The 25,133-nt window shown below is 43.7% G+C and overlaps 1 protein-coding gene across 3 annotated transcripts; it reads left to right on the forward strand.

Annotated features, from left to right (window-relative positions):
- The first annotated feature begins 1,309 nt into the window (after positions 1 to 1,309).
- Positions 1,310 to 16,150, forward strand: FAM3B (FAM3 metabolism regulating signaling molecule B). Of its 3 annotated transcripts, none has more exons than XM_035315891.1 (8): positions 1,310 to 1,461; positions 7,866 to 8,009; positions 8,787 to 8,910; positions 10,323 to 10,381; positions 12,519 to 12,569; positions 13,771 to 13,858; positions 14,594 to 14,726; positions 15,375 to 16,150. In XM_035315891.1, the coding sequence occupies exons 1-8, from the start codon at positions 1,443 to 1,445 to the stop codon at positions 15,462 to 15,464; spliced, it is 708 nt and encodes a 235-aa protein (XP_035171782.1). In that variant the 5' UTR covers positions 1,310 to 1,442; the 3' UTR covers positions 15,465 to 16,150. The 3 variants fall into 3 exon arrangements, with proteins under 3 accessions (XP_035171782.1, XP_035171783.1, XP_035171784.1); XM_035315892.1 differs by having other exon boundaries at positions 1,415 to 1,553; XM_035315893.1 differs by lacking the exon at positions 1,310 to 1,461 and adding an exon at positions 6,739 to 6,785.
- Positions 16,151 to 25,133: the final 8,983 nt, after the last annotated feature.

The raw sequence follows: 25,133 nt of genomic DNA on the forward strand, positions 1-25,133 counted from the left end.
AACATGGGGTCCCTCCCATGGGATGCCGTCCTTCCTGAACTGAGCCTGCGGGGGCTGCCCACAGTCAGCAGCTCTTCAAGAACCGTACCACGGGGTCCATCCCCCAGGAGCAAACTGCTCCAGCACGGATCCCCCACAGGCGGCAGCTCCCCTGAGACCCCCTTCTCCTGCGTGGGCTCCTCTCCACGGGCTGCAGCTCCGGCCCGGGGCCTGCTCCTGCGGGGGCTCTCCATGGGCCGCAGCCTCCTCCAGGCCACATCCACCTGCTCCCCGTGGGCTCCTCCACGGGCTGCAGCGTGGAGATCTGCTCAGTGTGGGACCCATGGGCTGCAGGGGGACAGCCTGCTCCACCAGGGGCCTCTCCACAGGTTGTGTGCCAGGAGCACCTCCTGCCCTCCTGCTGCACTGATGTCGGGGGCTGCAAGGCCAGTTCCCTCACATGTTCTCACCCCTCTACCAGCTGCTGTTGCATGGTGTTGTTTCCCTTCCCTAACTCTGCTCTCCCAGAGGTCCACCCAATGTCTCTTCCTGCCCCAGCTCTGGCTAGCAGCAGGTCCCTTTTGGAGCCAGCTGGTGCTGGCTCTGCTCTGACATGGGGCAGCTGCTGGGCTCTGCTCACTGAGGCACCCCTGCAGCCCCCCGCTACCAAACCCTTGCTACATAAACCCAATGCACCCTCTTGCCCTCTAGACCCTTCACCAAAATTAACTGTTTCACTCTGAGAGTTGGGGCGTAACAGCTTCTCAGATAGACTGCTGGATGGCATGAGCCTTGCGTCTGACCCTGCAGGTAAGCTGTTTTTGTTCTACAGAAAATAACTTTGAGCACTATCTCTTATGCAGCTGTACGAGCATGTCAGGGGCATTAGCTTTTCTGGCGGAGAGCCAGGGTTGTACTCTACAAGCTCAAAAGGCAGTTTGCTTCTTTGCTTCACCGATAAATCCTCCTTTCCTCAACAGTGGCCCTGGCCGTTACCAGCGTCTGGCCTTTCGCCGCCCCTGCCAAGGAGCTAACGGGAGACCTCCATGACTCCCAGTCCTCCCCGACACCAGCTAACGGGGCAGCCGAGCAGGGCTTCGCAGCTCCCCGGCCGCACACCGCCCCAGGACCTCGCAGCTCCCTCGGAAAATGGCGGCGGCAGCTCCTGCCCTGCCCGGCTGCGCTTCGGGGCCGGGGCAGCCCTAAGCTCAAGGCAGCGGCGCAGCCCGAGCAAGCCGCCTGCTTTCTTTCCGGGGAGAAGAAATCGCCCAGGGCAGAGGGGTACGGGGCGGTGCGGACAGGTAGCCGCTCCCCTTGCCGAGCCGCCGCCCTGGTGGCTGCCCGGCCCGTGCCCGGCCGCAGAGGAAGAGAAGGCGGAGGAGGAGGAGAGGGAGGAGGAGGAGCTGTTGCGCGGGACGGCGGCGGGCAGGGGGCAGGCAACCAACCCATCCCCGTCCCGAATAATGTGGCAGAGCCGGCAAAGTGAGTAGCAGCCCGGCGGCGGCTCGCCCTGCCGGGTGAGGAGCGGGCGCTGGGGGCCGCCGGCGCCTTGTCCCGCCGTGCGCCCTCCCCAGGTGGGTCCTGAGGCAGCCCCAGCCCCCTGCGGCCGCGGGCAGGGGCGGGATGGCCGCCCTCGGCCGGGCCGGTGGCTCTGAGGGCAGCGAGGGTCTGGGTTGCCCCTTGGTCCCAGCCCTGGTTGGGGGCCGGTGCCTGACCTCGCAGCTGGGAGACCTCAGGGTGCCTCTGCGCCGAGGAAAAGGGGCTTGGTTTCTCCTCCCCTTCTCTTTTCTTCCTCCTCAGAGTTTGTGGGGTTTCGGGTGTGGAGGGTAAGTAAATGGCCCTGCGTAACACAGCATTTACACAGGGCGCCCCTCATTTTCCCCTCAGTGCTCAGCTTCCCCCCGGGTTTCAGTCACCTGAATCACAAGCCCCTGGCCAACACAAGAACAAATCCACACCAAGACTCGTAGGTCAGAAGAATTGAGGCGATTTTTCCCCCTTTTAAAACTCTGCCTTGTAGGGGTGAGTATGTATTAGTGAGGTGTGGCAGCATGAACATTTGAAGTAGGCTAAACGCAAAAAGGAAATACATTGCATTTAAATTGCTGCCAAGGTACAAGAGAGCAGCTGATGGAGAAAGGAAAGTGGGAGCTGCAGGAAAGTGGGATGACTACTCTTTTCCTGTGCTTTCTCACGGGCTCTTCCTTACTGCCATCTGGATTGCCCCTGCCTTCTCATCCACTGGGTGCCCCTCTGCCCTTTCATCTATCAGACACTAGGTATTGCTCAATATCCCCGAGTGGCTGATCCTTTTCCTTGAACGGATGGCAGGAGGAAAACTTGTGTCACCTGTTAACTGCTGACAACACGGCCTCTCTGTGGCATGTGAAACCCATGCTGGTCTTTCTTTCTGAGTGTAATACTGGTGAGGATCCATAGTCTCTGAAATCAGCACTAGTACAGTCTTGCTTTTGTGAATGTAGACCTAACTTTGCACTTTGTAAATTCTAAGTGCTGTGTATAGCAAGTCTTACAATTTCTTAAATACCTTGTTTGAGCTTGTCATTTAGCTGCTATAGTGTAGGTTTTATGCATGTCTCTGTGGGTACTCAGTAAAGAACATGTATGTACAGGATACGTAACCTCAGTAAATCTAAGTGTTCCAGGTGGACCCAATAGATTCCTTCAGTGCAGTCCCTCACTGGCTTCTGAATTCAAGAAAACAAAACCAGAAGTTCATTAGCAATATTTTTCAGCAGTTTTGTGAACTGAATACAAACTGTGCTGGAGCGTTGCTAAGTGTATCAGCCATCCTGCTATCTGTTGTGGGTACAAGACAGTGGGACATAAGTAATCCAGGGGGCTTCTGGAGTGTGTTGATGACAACTTCATTCTCCAAGTGACAGAGGAGCCAACAACGCAAGGTGTTACGGTGGATCTCATTCTCACCAAGAAGGAGGGACTGGAGAATGTTAATCTCAAGGGCAGCCTTGGCTGCAGTAACCATGTAATGGTGGAGTGCAAGATCCTTAAGGCAGTGAGGAGGGCGCACAACAAGCTTACTACGCTGGATTTCAGGAGGGCAGACTTTGGCCTCTTTGGGGATCTGCTTGGTAGAATACCATTGGATAAAGTTCTGGAGGGAAACAGGTTAATATTAGAGGATTACCTCTTCCAAACTGAGGAGCAATGCATCCTAACAAAGAGGAAGTCAGGCAGAAATACCAGGAGGCCCACATGAATGAACAAGGAGCTCCTGGCCAAGCTCAAACACAAAAAGGAAGCCTACAGATGGTGGAAGCAAGGACAAGTAATCTGGAAGGGATATAGAGAAGTTGTCCAAGCAGGCAGGGATCAAGTGAGGAAAGCTAAAAAAGCCCTGATAGAATTAAATCTGGCTGGGGACAAGAGGGGCAGCAAGAAATGCTTATGTTAAGTGAGTTAGGGATAAAAGGAAGACTAGGGAAAATGTAGGCCCTCTCCTGAAGGAAACAGGAGACCTGGTATACAGGATATGGAGAAGGCTGAGGTACTCAACAATGTTTTTGCAAGTACTCTAGAAGCCACATGGGCCAAGTCACAGAAGGCAAAAGCAAGGACAGGGAGGATGAAGAACCACCCACTGAAGATCAGGTTCAAGACCATCTAAGGAACCTGAAGCTGCATAGGTCCATAAGACCTGATGAGATGCAACCATGGGTCCTGAGGGAACTGGCAGATGTTGTTGCTAAGACACTATCTATCATATTTGAGAAGTCGTGTCAGTCCGGTGGAATTCCTGCTGACTGGACGAGGAGAAACATAACCCCCAGTTTCAAAAAGGGAGAAAAGGAAGACCCGGGGAACTACAGGCCAGTCAGTGTAACTTCTGTGCCCAGCAAAATCGTGGAGCAAATCTTCCTGGAAACTATGCTAAGACACATGGAAAATAAGGAGATGACTGGCAACAGCCAGCATGGCATTACTAAGGGCAAATCATGCCTGAGAAACTGGGTGGCCATCTATGATGGGGTTACAGCATTGATGGATAGAGGAAGACCAACTGACATCATCTACCTGTACTTGTGCAAAGCATTTGATATTGTCCCCCCGTGATATCCTTGTCTCTAAATTGGATGGACCACTTGGTAGGTAAGGAAGCGGCTGGATGGTCACACCCAAATAGAGCTGCAGTCAATGGCTCAATGTCCAGATAGAGACCAGTGACAAGTAGTGTTCCTCAGGGGTCACTGTTGGGACCAACACTGTCACAGACATCTTTGTCTGTGACATGGACAGTGAAATTCAGAGCAGCAAGTTTGCCGATGACACCAAGCTGTGTGGTGCAGTCGACATGCTGGAGGGAAGGGATGCCATCCAGAAGGACCTGAGCAAGCTCAAGAGGCAGGCTTGTGCAAACCTCATGGAGTTCCACAAGGCCAAGTGCAAGGTCCTGCATCTGGTCTGGGCCAATCCCAAGCACAAATACAGGCTGGCTGTGAGAGCAGGAGAACGACCTGGTGGTGGTGGTGAATGAAAAACTGAACTTGAGCCAGCAATGTGTGCTTGCAGCCCAGAAAGGCAACCATATCCTGGGCTGCATCAAAAGAAGCATAGCCAGCAGGCCAAGGGAGGTGATTGTACCCCTCTGCTCTGGGTCTCCCTCTGAGACCCCACCTGGAGTGCTGCATTCAACATGAGAAGGATGTGGACCTGTTGGAGTGAGTCCAGAGGAGGGGGTTGGAACACCTCTCTTGTGAAGACAGGCTGGGAGAGTTGGGCTTGTTCAGCCTGGAGATGAGAAGGCTCCAGGGAGACATTATAGCAACCTTCCGGTACATACAGGGGACCTACAGGAAAGCTGGGGAGGGACTTTTTACAAGAGCATATAATGACAGGACAAGGAACAATGGCTTTACACTAAAAGAGGGTAGGTTTAGATTAGATGTAAGGAAGAAATTCTTGACTGTGGGGGTGGTGAGGCACTGGCACAGGCTGCCCAGAGAAGCTGTGGGTGCCCCATCCCTGGAGGTGCTCAAGGCCAGGTTGGATGAGGCTTTGGGCAATCTGGTCTGGTGGGAGGTGTCCCTGCCCATGGCAGGGGGGTGGAACTGGATGGTCTTTAAGGTGCCTTCCACCCCAAAACCATTCCTTAAGGTATCTCCTGATCTAACCATTCTGTGATTCTATGATCTACATTCTATTCTTCCTCTTTGAGATTCAAGGGCAGAAGTACCGCAGTTTTACCTCAGTTGTTAATGATGACTGTGTCAGAGAGAAATTGTTTCTTCTAGTATAAAGAATATGGACTTTTTGTGACTCTTCTTAGTAACGTTCAGTGTTAACTTTACTAATTAGTATTTTCTGTAGAGTTCTGTTTCTCATGTGTGGGCTTTGGTTTGGTTTGGGTTTATTTAGTTACAATACAGGAATAATGTCATATAAAATACAGTATAGGGAATAGCTATAGAGTTCAAATTCTTGCAGAACAATAGACTTCTTTATGGGGGATTATAAACTGAACTTGACGCAGTAATTTCTACTCATACGAAAAGAAGTCAGACTTCCTTCTGACATGAATAAACAGAAGCAGAGCCTCCAGAACGTGTGTATTGGACCAGGTGTCTTCTGCTGTAAAGTATGCAGACCAATTAGTCAGTCAACGGGAAGGTGGTAAGACCTGCAGAATAAGACTTGAAGAGAACAAGTGAACAACTTGGCTTTATTCTAGAGACGGCAAAAACAGGGAAGGCGCAGAAATGATAAAATTTATAGAGGGCTGTTCCAGGAAGGAAAGGAATGTCCTCTTAAGTGTAAACTATTACAAGGAAGATTATGGCTAGGCAATATATACTAGTAGGTTGGCAAAGTGAACATACTGGATATTTTTGGACCATGGTTTTATTAAACTAGATGGTCAGGACTGCAAAACTCGGAATTTTCAACTTTCAGTATAATGTTCCAGGACATGTAAAGATCAGGAAGTATCTCACAACCTCAAAATCTTAGTGTTTTGCAATCCTGGTTACCTGATGATGCAGTTGTTCTTGTCAGCCTTCTGATGTGATGGGCTGGCTCCCGGCTCCCCTGTCGCTGACCTTACTCTTCTTGCCCTCACGGAGGAGAAAGGGCAGGTGGGGAAGCCTGAGTTACAGAAGCAGTGAAAACAGAGCCTGTTCTGCAAAATGCTGCCATCTGGTAGGACCTGGACAGGCTGGAGGGCTGACAGGAACCTCATGAAGTTCAACAAGGAAAAGTACAGAGTCCTACACCTGGGGAGGAACAACCCCAGGCAGGACATGCTGGGGGACACCCAGCTGGAAAGCAGCTCTGCAGAAAAGGACCTAGGAGTCCTGATGGACACCAGGTCAGACATGAGTTAGCATGTGCCCTTGGTGCTAAAAAGGAAAATGGTATTCTTGGCTGCATTAGGCAGATTCATGTCAGCAGGTGAACGGGAGGTGATCCTTCCCTCTACTCAGCATTGGTGAGGCCACACCTGGAGTACTGGGTCCAGTTGTGGGCTCCCAGTACAAGAGAGCTGTGGGCAGACGGGGGAGAGTTCAACAAGGGGCCACCAAGATGATGAAGGCACTGGAGTGTCTCTCCTGTGATGAGAGGCTGAGAGATCTGGGGCTGTTCAGCCTGCAGAAGGGAAGGCCCAGGGGGATCTCATCAATGTCCATAAATACCTGAAGGGAGGGAGCAAAGAGGATGGAGCCAGGCCCTTTTCAGTGGTGCCCAGGGACTGAACAAGAGGCAGTGGGCACAAACTGGAGCCCAGGAGGCTCCCTCTGAGCACCAGGCAGCACTTCTGTGCTGTGTGGGTGAGGAGCCCTGGCACAGGCTGCCCAGAGAGCTGTGGGGTCTCCTCCTTGGGGATCTCCAAAAGCTGCCTGGGCATGGCCATGGGCAGCCTGCTCTGGGTGGCCCTGCTTGGGCAGGGCTTGGAGCAGGCGGCCTCTGGGGGTTCCTTCCCACCTCACACATTCCGTGATGTTGTGTTTCTATAAAATGATCCCTGACTCTGAGGCAGTGTTACATCAGCACCCTATGCCCACACTCCCCGACAAAGTGCTGCACAGACACTCACCAACAGGGCGTTTGTTCAGGGGGTGTGTTCGTTCAGCCTTTGCTCAGGCAGAAGCTCCTGAGGGAACCAACTCTCAAAGACTGGGTGGTTGCTGCCCAGGGTGATCAGGCAGCACAAGCCTCCTCCCCACAGCCTCTTGAGCTGCATGCGGTCAGGCTCCGCAAAGTGTGGTTTTGCGGTGGAGAAAATGTGCGGGAGCAGCTCCCGCTGCCTATTGCTCAGTGTCTTCTCTGTGTCCAGTGTGCTCAGCCCTGTGGCACCAGCACCCAGCAACTCGGCCGGGCAGGTTCCCCAGTTCTCCACCTGCCTCCTGGTGTGAGCATACCAAGGCCCACCAATGGTGTCTCTCACTAGGTCTCTGAATGTTCAGCTGAGGCTGCAAAGGGGAAATTCTGGGCCCTGGTGCATTTACCATCTGTGCAGTTCCAGTCAGTGTGAGGGGAGAGCAGGGTGTTTAAACCCTTCCTGTAGTGTCTGCCTATTGCACAAAACCAGCAGTAAATGCATACTACCTGTATAGTTGTGTGTGTGGTATCTGGTACTTACTTTTCAGAGTCAAATTCTGCTAGGACTGAGTTGAACTTCATGTTTCTTTGCAGCATTATGGTCGTGGATTGAGGGAACCTGGGGGGGGTTTCTCCTTGATGATCGAGATTTAGAAATAAAGTGGGTTGTCAGAGATGGAAATGCAACAAACTCTATTGCTGCATCTCTGAAGGCCATTTTTGCAGCAATGCCAGAAAAAATACATTATTTTGTGTGTTGCTATGAGTATGTCTTTATGTCTTTGTGGTTTTCTCTTTCTTCTTGACAGCTATTGTGAAATTATCAGGGCTTGTGTTGGCATCACTGTTGGCTTGGTACGTGGGATACTTCTTTGCTGTTCTTTTAACCGAAGACTCAATGTCAACATCTATTGCTTATCTTCAAGACATTGGAAAGAAACCAGTGTTGAAGGGTATATAGTTGTATTTCCTTTTTTTTTTCTTCTACCTAATATTTGGTGTTAAATGACAAATGGCTTTTTAGCTAGTATAATATTGTAAGAATGAGATGGCTGTGTAAGGTTAATTAATTAGTGCGAGTCTGATCTTCCTTAGATGCTATCTTTGATGACACATAACATCAGCCTATATTTACCAGTATGCAAATACAAATAATTGACTATTAATATAACAGTGCTTTGCTTGTTTGTTTGCATGTAAGCACAAATCACGTGCAAAGCTGCAGCTTTGGTTCTACCACATGTATTTTAGAGTTATGGTAACTAACCAGACTGTGACATAGTTCTAATTTTTCTTCCTCTGATTTGACTGTGTGGTTTAATTTGTACATTTTTCTCATTGTATGACTATGTTCTTGTGTGAAAAGGATTTAAAATTAGAATTGTAACTGTTTACTTGAAGCTATAAGTAGGAATGCTTTGTTCTTCTAGTCCTCATTTACTGTTAAATGAAACAACAGAATAATTAGTATGGTCTGATTTGAATCAAGAGTATATGGGACCTTTTTTATCTAAATAAGCTTGCTTTTGGTCCCAGCAGCTGTTTGAAAACCAACGATAACCTAAAGCCAGGCAAATCTGTGAGAATGTTGCCAGGATACTGGAAAACTGGCAGGATTGGCCTCCACTTATACAGTTTGAGATCAGTATGTTGACATTAAGTGATTCTTTCCATGTATAAATTTTTTATGTAGCATTCAAGAAAACATTTTCTTATGTTTGTTGTTGTAGCTCCAGCTCCCAAAAGGCAAAAATGTGATCACTGGTCTCCCTGCTTACCTGGGAGCTACGCCTATCGGATTCGTAGTGGCGGTGGCAGAGAAAATCTGGCTAAAATCTGTTTTGAGGATGAGCTGTAAGTACCAGCCTGACTTTAAATATAAGGAAGTGCTTTGTAGTATGAAGAAAGGTGTTCCATTTTGGTATGCTATAACAAGTAGGTTCCTGCCAAGGGAAAGAAAAAGTTTATTTGGTAAAAACATATGCAAAAAAAAAGGCCACTGTTGTATCTTAGCTTTTCAGTGCTCATAAGTATGCCGTAAGACTCTTAGGAGCATGTGAGTTCTTCCCTTCTGTTCTGATTTTGAATTATTGTCTCTTCATCTCTGTCTGAGGTTTCACTTTTTATGGTATTTTTGTGCAGCATGCCTCATGGGGTCCATCTTAAATACAACATCTCTGCTTCTTTCATTCAAATGGGCTTTGTGATGATGATTCAAACCAAGACAATCCATCTCCATGGAACTCTGGCCTAAAATAAAAGCTCAAAAAAATGGTAATATAGGGACTAAAGATAACTTGGAGATAGTTAGCTTGAATTTATACTTATAAACACATTTTTTTTTAAGATCTTACATTTTTCTCTAATTCTTGTGTGTTCTACTTTTTTGAATAGAACATTGTTGTCACATGGGTGACTGCAGCAATACTGTTTTCACTGAAGGGTGTGTTTTCTGCTCGTGGACTCTGTAATTTCTATGTAGTATACCTCCCTTTGCCCTGTCTCCTAGGTGTTCGAATGGCTTTCTTTTATTAGCTCTGACTGACTCATAATTTTTTATTGCTAAGTAGTTGTAATATGAGTGCTTGGAAGACATGCCCTCTGAGTCATTTAAGCGTAGATAAATTTAAGCATAGAAATAATTCCAAACTGTTGATGTTTTACTGGTGATAAATGTCAGAATATGTCTGACACTATTTAGGTTTTTTTCTTTCTTTTTTTAATACTTAAATCTCAGGTGACTTTCTTTGTTCCTCTATAAACGCTGCATTCAGCTGTTCATTTCAACTATGATTTTTAGTTTTTGTGGTTCAGGATAGACAGCTTAAAATTTGTTGAATGGTCACCATCTCCTGAAAGTCGGTTTCACTCTTAGTTTTTTTCAAACTGGACAAGTAGACTTACTTTAAAACCCTGAAGTGATTTTTCTTGTTGATATAGTCCACCCAGACTACTACCACCAAAAACAAACAAACCCCAACATTTTGTTGTTTTCTTCGTACTAAAGCAGACAGAAAGAAAAAGTAGAAAAAGATCTTTCTTGATCTGGCTCATTTTGCAAGACTCGTTGTGCATCTTTGAAGGAAATGAACTGGTATGATATGCAAGATTTTTAAGCCATAGCTCTTGTTTACTACAAACTCTTGAATTAAATAACTGAAGAAAACAAGAACACCAAGAAGTGACTTAGCATTGGTGAATCTGACTTTGGATCAGAGATGAATTCTACTGATACTGATGAATTCTACTGTTTATTTCAATTCCAGGATTATAAGTGAAGAGAAGGGTAATGTTGGAAGAGGTATAAACATTGCCATTGTGAATTGTAAGTAAGAGAAAAAATGCTAGAGACATAACTTTATAATGGAATAAATTTATTGGAATTTTTTTAGTAGTATGGAAGAAAAGGAAAACAACTGCAAACTTGATTTGTGTTAAATATGAGAAAAAATACTGCTTGAGAAGTAGTCTTCTGGATAAACAAAAGAAACGTTCATAATCAGTACAAGAAAGTAATAAATGTGTATACAGAAGTGGAGTATGTGTATTTTGTCAGGAAAAAAATAAATGCTTCTTAAGTAACATAGCAAAATATCTGTGACATCCAGCAGTAACACTTAATTTTCATGTTCAGTCCATGGTTTAAAGCATATCTACTGCTCTACTGATGGGGCAAACCATAACTGAGAATTGCAGTTCTGCTGCAAGGTACAAACTCCTTTTCCAGACTTGGTCAGTAGACAGAAAGAGAAATTCAAGGCTTGATTAAAATTAAACTGCCGTTATGTCTTTGCTCATAGGAGGAGCTGGTGGATAGCAGAAGCTGTAGTTTGTTCCAGATTTGGATGAACCATTTTAATTTAGATGAATGGGTATGGTGGTGAAATTGGGACTACAAAGTGTGATGTCTTTTTTCCAGTTAACTACTGCATGTTTTATCATTTCCAGTGAGGAATCTTAAAAGCTTTACTGGTTATAATAGGTAAATAGTTAACAGTGAGTTTTCAGCATAGAGCCGTAGATGCCTTGGCAACCATCTTGAGGAAGAGGAAGTTCTATATCAAATTTTACACATTTTAAAAGACTGAACAACCACTTCCTTCATCACATACATAGTCGTTTCAGCTACCCATCCATCTCCCTCTGCAGGTAAATCTGTCCAGTGTCTCAAAGTAGTTTGTAGTGAAACATATTTTCTGTGTGTCTTCTAATTAGATCAGTCAAGTTAATGACTGTGTCCAATAAATTTCCTGTAGCATCCACATTCATATTTTATTTCATAATTTCTCTTTCTTTTCTGAATGAATGTGCTCTTTTGTAAGAAGGAAGACAGAGCTATTAAGCCCAAGTTACAAACACAGAAGGAGAAAAAGAGTTGTGTGGACCTCCACTGTCCGTACTATAGTCCTTCCCTTTCCCTGTCCCTATCCCTTTCCTGGGTGATCTCCACTTAGAAGAAGCCCAGTTCTAGAATTTTGTTTTTACTACTGACAGATTTTACCACCTTCTCCCCCTCGTCAGTGTGATAAATCTGACATTTCGAGTCCTGTGATTGGAAGAATTTTCCTCCAATATTTTACCATGTGTGGATCAAAGATAAGCTAGAGAGAAATAAAGAGCTGCTGGATCTTAGGATAAGAAATAAGTTGACGGTATAATACATAGAAAAAAACCTCTCACATAGCAGGGGTATAGGATCACCAAAGTAAATGAGCTCAGTTGGCATGAATTTAGATAATTGAAAAGTATTTCCAATTGTTCATGCCTTCTAAAAACAAAGATAACCATTTCAACAGCAGCATAACCAGCTATGAATATTGACCATAATGTTTTGGAATGACTAATTGTTTGCATGCCCAATTTTTGTTATGATAACAATGTCTGTGTGTTGAGTTTTTGTCCACTGAGATTCAAATAGTATGAAAGCCTGCACATCTGAATCACGGCACCGAATAGGCCCATTCATAGACACCCAGGCTTAGCCAGTTTTCCAATGTATGACTGTGACCTAGGGCTGTATGTGTGTATATATAAAACCATGGAAGTGCACAATAAACTGAATTCCTTCCTCAAACTAAAAAGTAATAAAAATGTTTTAATCATTAATGATGATTCAGATTCAGACTGCAAGTGACTTCCTTTAGTTGAAAGAAGAATGCATTTATTTCCAGTGTGATTTTCTTTGACAATCTGCAGGGCTGTGCTGTAATAGAAATGATTTGTGAAGAATTTTTTTCAGCTGACTGCTGCCCCAGGCAGAGACTATACAAAACAAAATACTCTCCCCAAATATTAAACTTACTTTATTCTATATTCTTTCCAATTTAAAATTCAAACAAAAGAAAACTCAGAACCACAATAACACTGGAAATTGGAGATGCTTTGCTTAAGCTGAAAGTGCTGCTGCGTATGCTGACTAAATGTAACTTTTTTTGCTCCTATTTCCTTTTTTTTAATTACAGATCAAACAGGAAAATTGGTATCAGCAAAATTTTTTGACATGTGGGAAGGAGGTAAGAAAAAGTGCAGTAGAGCTTTTGTTAATGTTTTAGTGTTAAGTAAAGACATATTAAGTATTTATCCTGCTCTTTAAATGACTGTCTCATTGAAAGGGATCAGCTAGAAGCTAACAGCTGTTGTTTTTGTTAGAATATGCTGTGGCCAGGTCTTCTGACAACAAACTTTGCCTGAAAAACTGCATTTCTCCTGTTGGTTGAGTTAGTTAATGTTTATTGTATTTAATTGACCTTTTTTTCTTTTTTTCTCTCAATTTTTTCAGTCTGGTAAGGATAGCACTTGTCCAGGATGTGGTATCTCAGTCCGCAATCTCAGTCACCATTTTCTGATACATTTTGTTCTATTCTGGTTGTAAAACCATCACAGAAAATATGCTAGTCTGTCCCTTAATATCCTTCAATATATCTAGAAAGAAGATCTGCTTTAAGAATAGTTTTTAATACATTTTCCAGACTTTGAATGATACCAATTCCCGTACTTACTAGTAAGGAGAAACAGAATGCTGTGAGGCACTGGCAGTTGATTCGTTGTCCACTTAAGAATGCTTATGGCCGTACATGTATGAATAGAAATCACACTGGGTCTAATCATGGGGCTACAGTTTTATATACAGTATGTAGACTGCCATGTCTCCAGTGTTCCTGTTACACAACATGCTTATTTTCTGTAGAAAATAATGTATGCCTAGCAATTACAAAACCAATAAATAGCTTAGTGCTGCAAATAAGCAGCCCCTCTTAATGAAAACGGGCATACAATGGGGTGAGTTACTTAGCTCTACAGTTAGCACAGTAGTTAGCACACACAAAAATAAAGGCACAGAATATAAGTGACTTCTGCTGGACTATTCAGTGTTCTGCCTGCTTTTGTTATCTTATATGAGGTAAACATAGGAAACCGTCTATACATTTGTGTATAAATGTTTTCTTTTTCAGAGGTTCAGAAGTATCTTTACTGGGAACTGTAGATCTACCTTTGCTCTCCTAGTCTTCAGTGAGAGCTAGCAGCTTTCTCCATCTTTCAGAATTAGACAGGCCCTCTGCCTGCAAATAGAATAATTGCCTAATTAGGTCTCATTTTGAATAGGCAAGGCCAAAAAGTGAAGAGAACTTGAAAGCAATAGAAAGTAGGTGGAATGTGTTATGTGTGTATGTAAGGGAGAAATGAATAATCAGCTGTGTGTAATTAACTCAACAGAGCACTCAGAAGAGATGGCGACTTTCATCAAAAATGCACCACAAGGGTCCCTGCTTTTGATGGTGACTCATGACGATGGAAGCACCCGGTAAGCAAACTATTCATGACAGACTGAGATAGAGCAGCACATAGTCTGACAATCACTCTTTTAAAATGGTGTAAAGGAATGATTTGTTTCATCGTGTAGTCAGGGTTGTTCTCTCATTGCTTCTCTTTAGGTTTTGATTTCATATGCATTCGGTGCTTGCCCATATCATGTATATGTTGATGCTTCCAAAGATGGAAGGAGTGTGTTAAACTTGTTTAAAAACAATGGTTATTCTTATAAAGGGCCATGCCATTACCTCTGGGTCACAACCTTCTCTTGAGGTATCTACAGCTCTAATTAGAATGTATGTAGTTAGCATTCCTTTTTACATCTTAACCTGATTCTTCAAGTCCTTTCAAATTCTATGTTATTTTGTTCTGAAGTGATGATACCATAATTGAACAGGAACAATCTTAATCATTTGGCTGATAAACATTTGATGCCCTTGTCCATATTTAAAAAGGGATGAAATATCAAACAGTATTTGAGACATATTTACTTCCACTGTGCTGTTACAAACAGGTTGTATCAGCATCAGGGAAGCAGAGAGGAGGAGGAGAAGATAATTTTGTTCTGTAAGTTTAATGGCATGCTACTAAGATAGCGCTCAGGAAGTTTTAAACTTCTTATTATTGCTCCTGCTGACGTACTAACATAAACCATGAAGCCACTGTGTTCTTTTTCAGGTTGTTTCATGTCATGTATTTTAATACTTTTTTCACTAAATTTTCCTAGGTTAAAAAATGATGCCAAAACATTAATAGAAGCCCTGGGAAGTAAAGAAATACGGAATATTAAGTTCAGGTCAAGCTGGGCTTTTATAGCTGCCAAAGGCTTCAAGCTGCCAGATTATATCCAAAGAGAAAAGGTCAGGTTAATTTTATTTTCACTTTGTATTTGTCTGTATATCAGGTGTAACCTTCAGGTGCAGATTTCGTGGAGTATCTGTCCTAACTGTAGTCTGATCAGTAAGCATCAGTTGTGCAAAGCAAGTTCTCTAATGTTTCATCATTCTTTGCTTTGAATCTGGGCCACGTACACTACTGACTTCTAACACTCCAGCATTAAATCATGTTGAGACTTTTTTTCTGTAGACAAATTTCAGAAGTGATCTAGAAGATGATTCTAGATAGTCTCAGTTTTGGAATGTCCAATCTGATACACTGTATAGAATCTTGCATTTTCTTCTAAAACGACAAATTTTAAGAACTTCCTAAAAATGATGACTGCTTTTATATCAAAACTGGGCTGTCTCAAATTGGCTGTCCATGAATAGCAATCCCTGCATCGAAAAAACATTTTTGAATAACTTGTCTTCAGGCTTCAGGAAATCTAAAAATACCATTTTTATATCAGATTTGTGTTTACATCTGTGACCTTGGTGTATTTGTTTTCTGTAAGTCCACGTGCTTATCTGTATGACAGGGAGGCAGACAGAAATGAGGTTTGACAAACTAATTTGCAAATGATAAGCCAAGTATCGATGATGATGATTGTTGTTATTATTTTAAAACAGATAAATCACTCTGACAATAAGAAGAACAGATACAGTGGCTGGCCAGCTGAAATTGTGATAGAAGGCTGTATTCCAACAAACTTGATCTGAACAAATGTATGCCTCATTAATTAAAATACTTATATGTTTTTATATGTATGATTAGTGGGCTGCATCCAGAACCCAGTAAGCATCTGAACAGCAGCTGTAAAATAAGTCATATGTACAGTTTTCACCTTTGCTTTCAACTGTGAGGTTTTTCTCTAATCTGAAAACAAATAGGTATTTTGATGACAAGTGAAAATAAAATACTCTCTGTTTTGGTATTATAGTGCTCAGGAAATCAGTTGTAAACTACCAGGATTACTGAAAGTGATTGTACATTGTCCTTAGTAATTTGTTAGTTATTTGTTTTCAATACATGTTTTCTTTTGGCCCCCTTTAAAAACTAATATAAAATAGAACTTGGTATAGCTGGTAATATAAAATCACTAGCAATGGAACAAGTTGTTTTGATGTTAATTTATTAGTAACTTTGCTTCTCTTCAGAAGAAGTAAGGAAAAAGCTGTTATGTTTGTTGATCTGTTTTTGGTAATGTTAACGATATAGAATAATATTGTTAACATGTAAAGATAAGTTACTTGAATTATTTTAGTAAATGTAAGCTGCAAATTTACTTGGTTCGTTTTATTTTCCCTTTCTGTATGTTTAACTTAATTTAAAAGTTTGTACTGACTTCATGCAAGCTTAAGTGTTATTCATGCTAACTGGAATGAAACACATATGTGAAAGGAAACAATAGGATCCATTTATTCAATGTTCCTTTTTCTGAAGTAAATGAAGCATGTCTGGACTGTTCTTAACTGGTGTTTGTCCCACCTGTTGTTCAGAAGCATCCCATAAAGCAGATGCCAAGTTGCTTCTTGTACCATTTCACTGTTTTCAACTGTTGAAGTTGCAGCATTTCACTGTTTACAGCTATTTCCTGCACATACAGAATTAACCTAAATGGGCCAAGCCAATTGCACAGATAATAACTTAATGCCGTTCTCTTTACGCCAGTCTATTATGTATTTGAAGACTGTCCTCATCCTCTCATTCCTGGACTGAATCTACCAGGTGCATTTTAATCGTTCTTTACATTATTCTCATCATTGAAATGTTCATTTAGCAGCAACTTCCTTAACATGTCCTGCTTCAAGTGGGCCATGGCAGCCTTCACAGCTCTGTACTATAGTCCTGCACTCTAGAATTTGGGCAGGAGAAGATCTGAAGTGGTGACCTGAGGGGGTGGCTGCCAACAGATTCAGTCTGCTCCTGCTTTCTGTGTTGCCTGGTTAAACCCTTGCAGCAGTGCTCCTTATCTCTACCCTTGTCACAGCTGCCACTACTCACTGCTGTGTTCCCAGCAGCTTTCTGGTAGCCGTTCCCCCCGCAGTCCCTAGGCTTAGGGATATGGTTTAGTGGAGGACTTGTTAGTGTTAGGTCAGAGGTTGGACTAGGTGATCTTGGAGGTCTCTTCCAACCTAGATGACTGTGTGCTTCTGTGTAAAGCTAGCTTTTCTGCTGCCAGTTTAAAAACTGCTCCATAGTCCAGGGACACAGCCAAAGAAAGCAGCTAAATTAGTTTAACACAATTTGACTTTGGCAGACTCACAATGGTTGTTCCTTATCACCTTGTTACTGATTAGGCAGTAAAAATAATGAGTACTTAAATGGCTATTTCAATATTTTTATACATTTAAATCATTCTTCTTTTGTTCTTTTGCTTGTTCATCCTACAAATTTTGTAGATCAAAGGCCTCATTTTGGTATTTTGCATATCTAGTAGTAAATGCACTGTTTGCAATGAACTGTTGTGCCACATCCTAAATTTGGGTGCACTCTTGAAACCTAGAGATTTGGATGAGAAACCCAAGATCTGCCAGCAGTTGCAGGGTAGTTCTCAGTTAAGAAAAGTACTCTGCCTCTGCTGCTGTTCCTTAGATTTTACCGAGAGAAATGAGAGATATCATAAGCATCTATTTTGGATGCGAGACTTGCAGCTTTCTGGAGCTCTAGAGATATTTCAGAGGAGATTCCTTAGGAGATTCAAAGCAGTAGGCTGCAGGTGCTCTGTATATGCTTCCTAGGGATGTTTCAGCATGGCAGATAAATTACATCTCACCTGTGCTTCTGATAAGTGATCTAACCAATTTTACTTCAGCACTCATGTCAGACAAATCTGTGCTAATACATACAGCCTGCGTATGTTCATGTTCTTAAGGGTACACCTTCACATGATCAGTAATTTGTTCAGGAAGTGTTCATGTTACTGGCTGAACAGTTACATCATACCTATTCCTTTACATCATAATCACCCTTTGTTACATGCCTGATATAATGTAATTACAGTAATAATGGTAAGTGAGCCTCAGGATGCCGAGCTCTGAGACAGTCCTGGGACTCCGCAGTTTGACAGTGACTGCCTTCTACTCCAGCCCACAATTAAGTCAGTTACAATTAAATTTTACATCAATTTCTGTTTAGCAGTTATCACAAAGTGTACTGCTGCTACCCTTTGGAGATAAAAAGCAAAATACAAAGTACAACCAAATCACTGTCAACAGCATCTTGCTTTACTGCTCCTGTGATTGCTTACAAGCCTTAACACCCCCACGGAAATCCCTTCTTAATGTCATGATACGGATGTTACCCTGTTGCCCAAACAACCTTCCATTGTTAGAAGACATTTGGTTTTGCACCTCCACCCACTAGACAACTGCTCTGAGGTACCCAGGAACAGGGAGACCAGTTACAAGCACAGTCCTTTGCATTATCATCACCCTGCCCATCAAATCCAAATCACACAGGTACTGCTTGTTTTGGGTCTGTGGGGAACGTGTCAAGACATGTTTTGCCCAGCTGGCAATACAATTAGTTTCTATTATCTGTGTATCTTCTAAGTTCTTAGCTACTTAGGTAGAAGCACCTGCAGTGCATATAAGCTACCAGTGATTTACAGAGCAAGAGCCGTTTCACGCAGCACGTGCCTTGCCTAACAATTCCAAAAGAAGCTTTTAGTGCCTTTATTTCTACCGAGAGGTTGGTTTCTTTGCCCATCCCTATGGAGCAAGTTCACAGTGCTCCATTCTTTACAAGTGGACCACAGGAAAAGGTGCATCCTGGCAGTCTGAATCAAAGCTGACTACCAGCGTGCTCTTCACAACACGTCCCTGCAAAATGCTCCATCAGGTTTACACTTTCTCAGAGATGCAGTTGAGTCACCTAGACAAAGACAGGTAATAACTGTGCAGTGTTGAGGAGCTGTTGGCTTTGTTTTCCTTCAATCCTTCCCCAGTGCTTACGTATGGAGGAGCCTCAAGAGCTTTGATACCTCTCTGATCTCAATAAATCACAGAGAAGCGATCACCTGAGTAAAAAGATGTCACTTTTTCCAATCACTTTTCAGAACAATCTTACAATCAAAGCAATCTTACAGAGAACTGGTTTGAAAATGTTTTTTCAATTTTGCACACAATGAGCACATTTAAAAGACCTGCCTTCTAAATTGGAGTGAGAAGCACTTTCAGGGAACAGTAATTCTGAAAAGGTGACCTGGGGAAATGTTAAATAGCTTTGGATTTCAACATGATAACAAAAATCAGGAAATTAAATATTTAGTTTTATTTGAAGGTGAGGCAATAGTGCGTAGGATCCCTTGTGCAGATCTTACCTCCTCTATCATGCACTGTTGACCACAAGCAGCAGGTAGGAAGCAAGTTGCTGCACTCCTCTCAGGTAAGTGCTGTGGTCTTCATCATGCTTCATGAAATAATACTCAGGGTGGTTAGTGAAGGATGGGTGTCACCACCAACAAACAGGATTAAAGCCTTCAGAGGAACCAGGCTGTTTCCAAGCCATAGTGCACACATCGAATGGGAAAACGTGAGCTTTAGGCAGCAGTCCTTACTGCTCAGGGATGGGTTTATGTATCTGAAAGCAAAATGACACAGCAGGTGGCAGCAATGCTGTTCCTGTCTCTGTAGGGTCCCCAGGGCTGTCACACCGGACAGATGCCTGCTGCCACCTGGCCATGCTCCTGCAGCTGGGAAGGGAGCCAGCAGCTCTGCCTGCAACGTGCCAGATCCCTCATCCTGTGCTTTGCCAGCAGCAGGCTCCCATTTCAAGCATCTCCACAGGCAGCAGCCTGTTGGTCGGCATTCCTCACTGGAAGTGTCCAAATAGGCCCTTCGTATACCCTGGGCATTTAGATAGACTTCTGGACAGAGACAGAAAAAGTAGCTGCCATCCCCACTTTTCCCTCCAGTGTAAACATGACAGAAGCAATCCTATAAAGCATAGAGTGCCAGGACAGAAACCCTTTTTATCTTTCTGTTTAAGAGGATGAAAAGTGTTTTAGGGTCCTGACATGCCTCTTTAAAATCCCTGATAGATCTTGGAATCCAGCTTGATGGCAGTAATAGGAAATACCAATCAAATAATAGGTAACTGTGGTAACTGTTGCTTTAGGCTCTTTGTGCAATGCTATCCATCACCAAATGGGAAGTTAACAGAATATTTAAAAGAAAACTGAAGTAAGGAGATATTGAACAGCACAGGAAATGTAGAGTCAAATACAAACTTCACACTACGAGCTCTAACATGATTATCTCCCTGTTCCGAAGACAAGAGCATAGAGATAAATGCTTTAGGCTTGCCCAGTCTCCAGTGTATGTCTTGTTAAAAATAAATATTATTTAGTAGCTGTCATTCAGCCAAAAGCAATATGCATTTCAGCCATGTACTTATGAAAAAAAATAAATAAATCTAGTGAAGTTATACTTTCTATAGCTGCTTTCTATCTCTTGGACATTTACTACCAGAGAGTTTTCAGGAACGAGACTGACCTTCTACCTTCTCCCTGAGGCCAGAAGGTCTATGAGAACTTGTACCTCAAAAAGAGGAACTGAGTCCTGATGTAAGCCTTTCCAAAGGGTTATATATGCTTTGAAGTCACATCTGACTTAAGTTCCAGTCTTCCTCCCATCCTGGCTCATTGAACATTACTGTGCTACATGATCAGATTTTACTGCTTGCAAGAACTAAAAGTGACAGAATTAGACCTTGAGTATCTGGTCTTGCCTCACTCACACCAGTCCCAATCCCCAGTAGCTGATTTGGGAACACACACCACTCCCATCCAAGGGCTGGGAGCAGGATATATCTATTCACCCCAGTAGCTGAAGCTAGGACCACACTCACTCCAGTAGCTGACACCACAGGCTGGGGGCACCCACACGCACAGTCTGACCAGCTTTACTTCACACACAACCAGCCCTTTCATACTATTTTCTACCTGTTCCCCCCCAAACACACTTTGTTCCTCCTGCTCCCCCTGCATACCCTCTGTGGGTTTGCTGAGCTCTGCAATTTATGCAGCCTCCGAGGGTGGGCCCCTTGGTTCACAATCTTATCAGTGGCAAGGTTCATCCTTCCTGGAAATGGTACTTGTAGCTTGTTAGCTCACCAATTAGTGTGGCTGGGAGGTTTGTTTCTTGTGATTGTCTTCCAGCTTAGAAATCCTCCATCAGGTGACCGTGCTGGAATAAACATTCCTACATTGTCACATGGTCTCATGAATTAGTGTGACTGACCAGACTTGGTTGCATCACTGCCTCCCTTTTGTTATTATCCCAGGGAGGTACTGGGGTTTGGCAAGAAGATGTTAGGTGAGAAAAGGGAGACCTTACCGTCTGGCTTGGATCACAAGACCTGGCTTCAGGTGTCATTGGACTGATGTTCTCCTGCAGACAGAAGAACTTGCAGGTAAATCTACCAGTTAGAGCCTGTTCTCAGGTAAGACTGAGAGGATAACAAGGGTCAGTAGGCCCATCTGCAAAACTGCAGGCTAGCTTCTTTAACCAGCTCAAGCATGGTTTTCGTTAGCCATGGCCAACATTCACACCAATTGCAGAAAAGCTCCATGGCTTAGCACCACTGATCTAGACCAGGGGGTTCTTAAGAGATGTTTTATTCTTCCCTTCAAAATCTTCCTAATACTGATGGTTTCTTTCCACTCATAACAAAGATTGTAGAGTTGCTCTTTGCTTTCCATGTAGTTACAGCATTTCAGTCCGTGACTTGTCACCACGGTCCTGAAGCTGCTCCAGCTCAACTGCTGCCAAAGCCAGTTTCAAGCCAGCTCCTGAATTTCCACACCTGCTTTCTGGCATTGCAGCGCAGCAAAGCTCCTAGCAATAGCACACAGCACTCCACCCTGTCAATAGCTCAACAGTTTGCTGAAGCCCTTCAGCCTGAATCAGCCCTTGAGATGAATGGCTCTCAAAACCAAAACAAATAACAGGCACTCCTCTTGATAATTTTTGGAATTGTTGGTAAGCATTGTTCTACCAATAACTAATCCTTCCTAGTTTAAATTGCTTGTTGATCATACTTTTAGTCCTTTTCTCTTGTTCTCCTTTTATGCCTATAATTCTTCTTTGTCATGAAATCAAGAAGGAAAGACAGAAAGATACCAGCCTTACTTTAACTCTATCAGAAAAATCCTGTAAACATCCAGAAGCACTGCTGCCCCAGCTGGTACAAATTTTAGCCCTGATTACCATCTGCTGCAGGAAATTTTACGGGCAAGATTGAGCTATTTGCAGAGGTATTTTTGTTTGTCCTAAGATTTACTGCTTTTTTTTTTTTTTTTTTTTTCCAACACAGCTCTTTAAATGTAAAAATACAGTAAGTATTTTTTTCCAGGTTACTGGCAAATAATTGGATTTTTAACAAAAAGCAGAGGTGACAAACAGGAATATGTTTCTTAGCTGCTCCCTGTTGCTGTGTGCCTTGCCAACACAAATGTGCAGCTAAAAGCCTTGGGTGCTAGAGGGGCCAACGAGTCAGAGGAATTGCAAAGGAATCCAGGCATGATGCTAAAACAGAAATGTGTCTGCAAAGATAGCATTCATGTAGGTACAGCCTGGAGCTTGGGGCGTTATTGCATGTAGGTGAAATTAAACATCTCCATGTGTGTCGTTTTGCTGAGCTCAAACAGTGCTGCATAGCAGAGCATGTGGGAAGGGTTGAATAAGATATTGCTGGAAACTGACCATTGCTTTATTGGTATTGTTGTAGTTGTAAAAGTATGTGATGCTTTTGGAGAGTGAAAGTGTAGTTTCATAACACAAATACAATGAGACTGCAGCTGTTCTGGAATAGCAAAGCATGTGTTTCTGGAGGAGAGGGTCTAAGGTTACGTCCTGGTTTTGGCTGGCAGAGAGTTAACTTTCTTCCTAGTAGCTGGTAAGATGCTGTGCTGTGTATAAGGAGTGAGAATTATGCTGATAACACACCAATGTTGTCGCTGAGAGGTGCTTGCACAGAGCCAAGGACTTTTCAGCTTCTCACATTGCCTTGCCAGCGAGGAGGCTGGGAGTGCACCAGGAACTGGGGGGGACACAGCCAGGACATCTGGCCCAAACTGGCCAAGGGGATGTCCCACACCACATGGTGTCACACTCAGCAATAAAACTGGGGGGAGTTGGCTGGGGGGCTGCCGTCACTTGGGGACTGTCTGGACATCATTTGGCCAGTGGTGAGCAACTGCATTGTGCATCAATTGCTACTTCCTTTGCTTATTCTTTTTTCCCTTTTTTTTTATTTTATTTTTATTTTCTTTCCTTATTTTTCCTTATTAAACTATCCTTATCTCAACCCGTAATTTCTTGCACTTTTCAGTTTACTCCCCCATCCCACTGTGTATATGGGGGCGGAGGTCAAATGCTGTTCAGCTGTCTTGTGGGGTAAACAACAGCAGGCTAACACAAATTTCTTTCATTCCCCTCAAATGTAGAAGATGAAGGATACCCCAACATGATGTAATCGCGTAGCTTTTTAGTTGGTATTGTCATTAATACCCACAGGCTGTAAACTTTATGCTGCATTTGTGAGGCCTCAGCACTGGGGTTTGTCAGATCTGTTCTACCTGAAATTTCTGTGGTCTATCTGTAGACTGTCTACTTGGTTAAGCTATGACAACAGCTTCTGTAATTGAGCGGGTATCTATATCTAGTTTGTTTTGCTCTTGTTTATTTTTGCGTGGTACAACCATGGATTTATACAAAAAGCAGGAACAAACAGTAGAATGTGGTATCTGCAACTCCAAAACAGCGATGCAATGTAGAGAAATACAAACAGCACAGGACTCGAGAAGCAAAGAAATGGTCTGTGACATCAAGGAGTGCAGGTGCAGGATGGTAAGAGATGGGACATGGGCTTGGCACTGGAAACCCCAACTCACCAATGGTCAGTTAAAAAATAACAAAAAATCTTTCAGAGCTGCAGTTGGACATAACTGGCTGTAGGTGAAGTAAAGATAACAAGGAAATGCTATTTCACATGTGTAAATGGTACCATATATTGTGAATTCAGATGTAACCTGGAGCTACATACCAATGAAGAAAGAGAAAGGTGTAAATATGCGCTAGTGAGCACAGAGATGACCATAAGTAGAAGGAGGAAGAGAGGGAGGAAAAGAGAAAATGAGAGGAGGATGAAGCCATCAACATCATATTCTACCCCACCGCTGGTGAAGGTCTCCATGTGCTGACAACTCACTGTAATATCCCAACACCAGCATGATTTATTAGCAGTCTAGAGTTTTCCTCACTCCTCTCCCAAGTGCACAGCATGGGTGGGGTAGTCTGCAACCATTTCTGTCCAAGTTCTTATGTTTGTTCTGCAAGGATCACCAGCATGGTCACAGGTTTCCCAGTATTTTTAAGTGTGTGAATCATATAGAAACACCAAATGGGCTTGCAGGGCTTTGCATGCAACTACAGCTTCAGCAAGGCCTGGACAGGCTGGAGAGTTGGGCAGAGAGGAAACTGATGAGGTTCAACAAGAGCAAACAGAGTTTTGCACCTGGTGAGGAATAACTGCATGTATCAGTCCAGGCTGGGGGCTGACCCACTGGAAAGCAGCTCTGAGGAGAAGGACCTGGGTTGACAACAGGTTGGCCATGAGCCAGCAGTGTGCCCTGGTGGCCAAGAAGGTCAATGGGATCCTGGGGTGCATTAAAAGGAGTGTGGCCAGCAGGTTGAGGGAGGTGATCCTCCCCCTCTACTCTGCCCTGGTCGGGCCTCACCTGGAGTACTGCGTCCAGTTCTGGGCTCTCCAGTTCAAAAATGACAGGGATCTTCTAGAGAGAGTCCAGAGGAGGGCAACAAAGTTAAGGACCTGGAGCACCTCCCCTATGAGGAAAGGATGAGAAACCTGAGTCTGTTCAGCCTGGAAAAGAGAAGACAAATATGATATGATCAATGTTTATAAATATCTAAAGTGCAGGAGGGAAATGGAGGGGGGCAGGCTCTTTTCGGTGGTGTGCAGCAACAGGGTTTGTGTGAAGAATGACTTGATTGCCTCAGGGTTTTTTTCTAAGAACCAATCTGGTAGCAATGTTGTGGAAAATGAGCTCCAGTGAGCATGAGACAGAGAAGCACAGGGAGGAGAGAGGAGGCTGCTCCCAAAATGATGTGGCCAATACTTGCCCAGAGCTCTGCTTTGCATAAAAGCACCACTGCCTATCAGGGGATCCAGGATCCACGCTCACTCTGTCTTACCCCTACACACAAATTACAGGGCTTTCCTCCAATAGCGGCAGCACCTTAGTGATGCTGCAAGGCAAAAAGCAAATTCCCTCACTTCATCTTTCAACTGTAGCCAAAGGGAAAGGCAATGAGAAATGTCTGGGAAGTTAAAGAGCAGAGGAAGAAAAAGTGCAGAGTGAG

Source organism: Oxyura jamaicensis, chromosome 1, assembly GCF_011077185.1.
Source record: "Oxyura jamaicensis isolate SHBP4307 breed ruddy duck chromosome 1, BPBGC_Ojam_1.0, whole genome shotgun sequence".
NCBI lineage: Eukaryota > Metazoa > Chordata > Aves > Anseriformes > Anatidae > Oxyura > Oxyura jamaicensis.

What these genes read in the sequence shown, in the direction of transcription:
- FAM3B (XM_035315891.1), top strand. An exon ending in AAAGAAACCAGTGTTGAAGG is followed by an intron (nt 8,010 to 8,786) that starts GTATATAGTTGT and finishes TTGTTGTTGTAG; the next exon opens with CTCCAGCTCCCAAAAGGCAA. An exon ending in ATTATATCCAAAGAGAAAAG is followed by an intron (nt 14,727 to 15,374) that starts GTCAGGTTAATT and finishes ATTTTAAAACAG; the next exon opens with ATAAATCACTCTGACAATAA.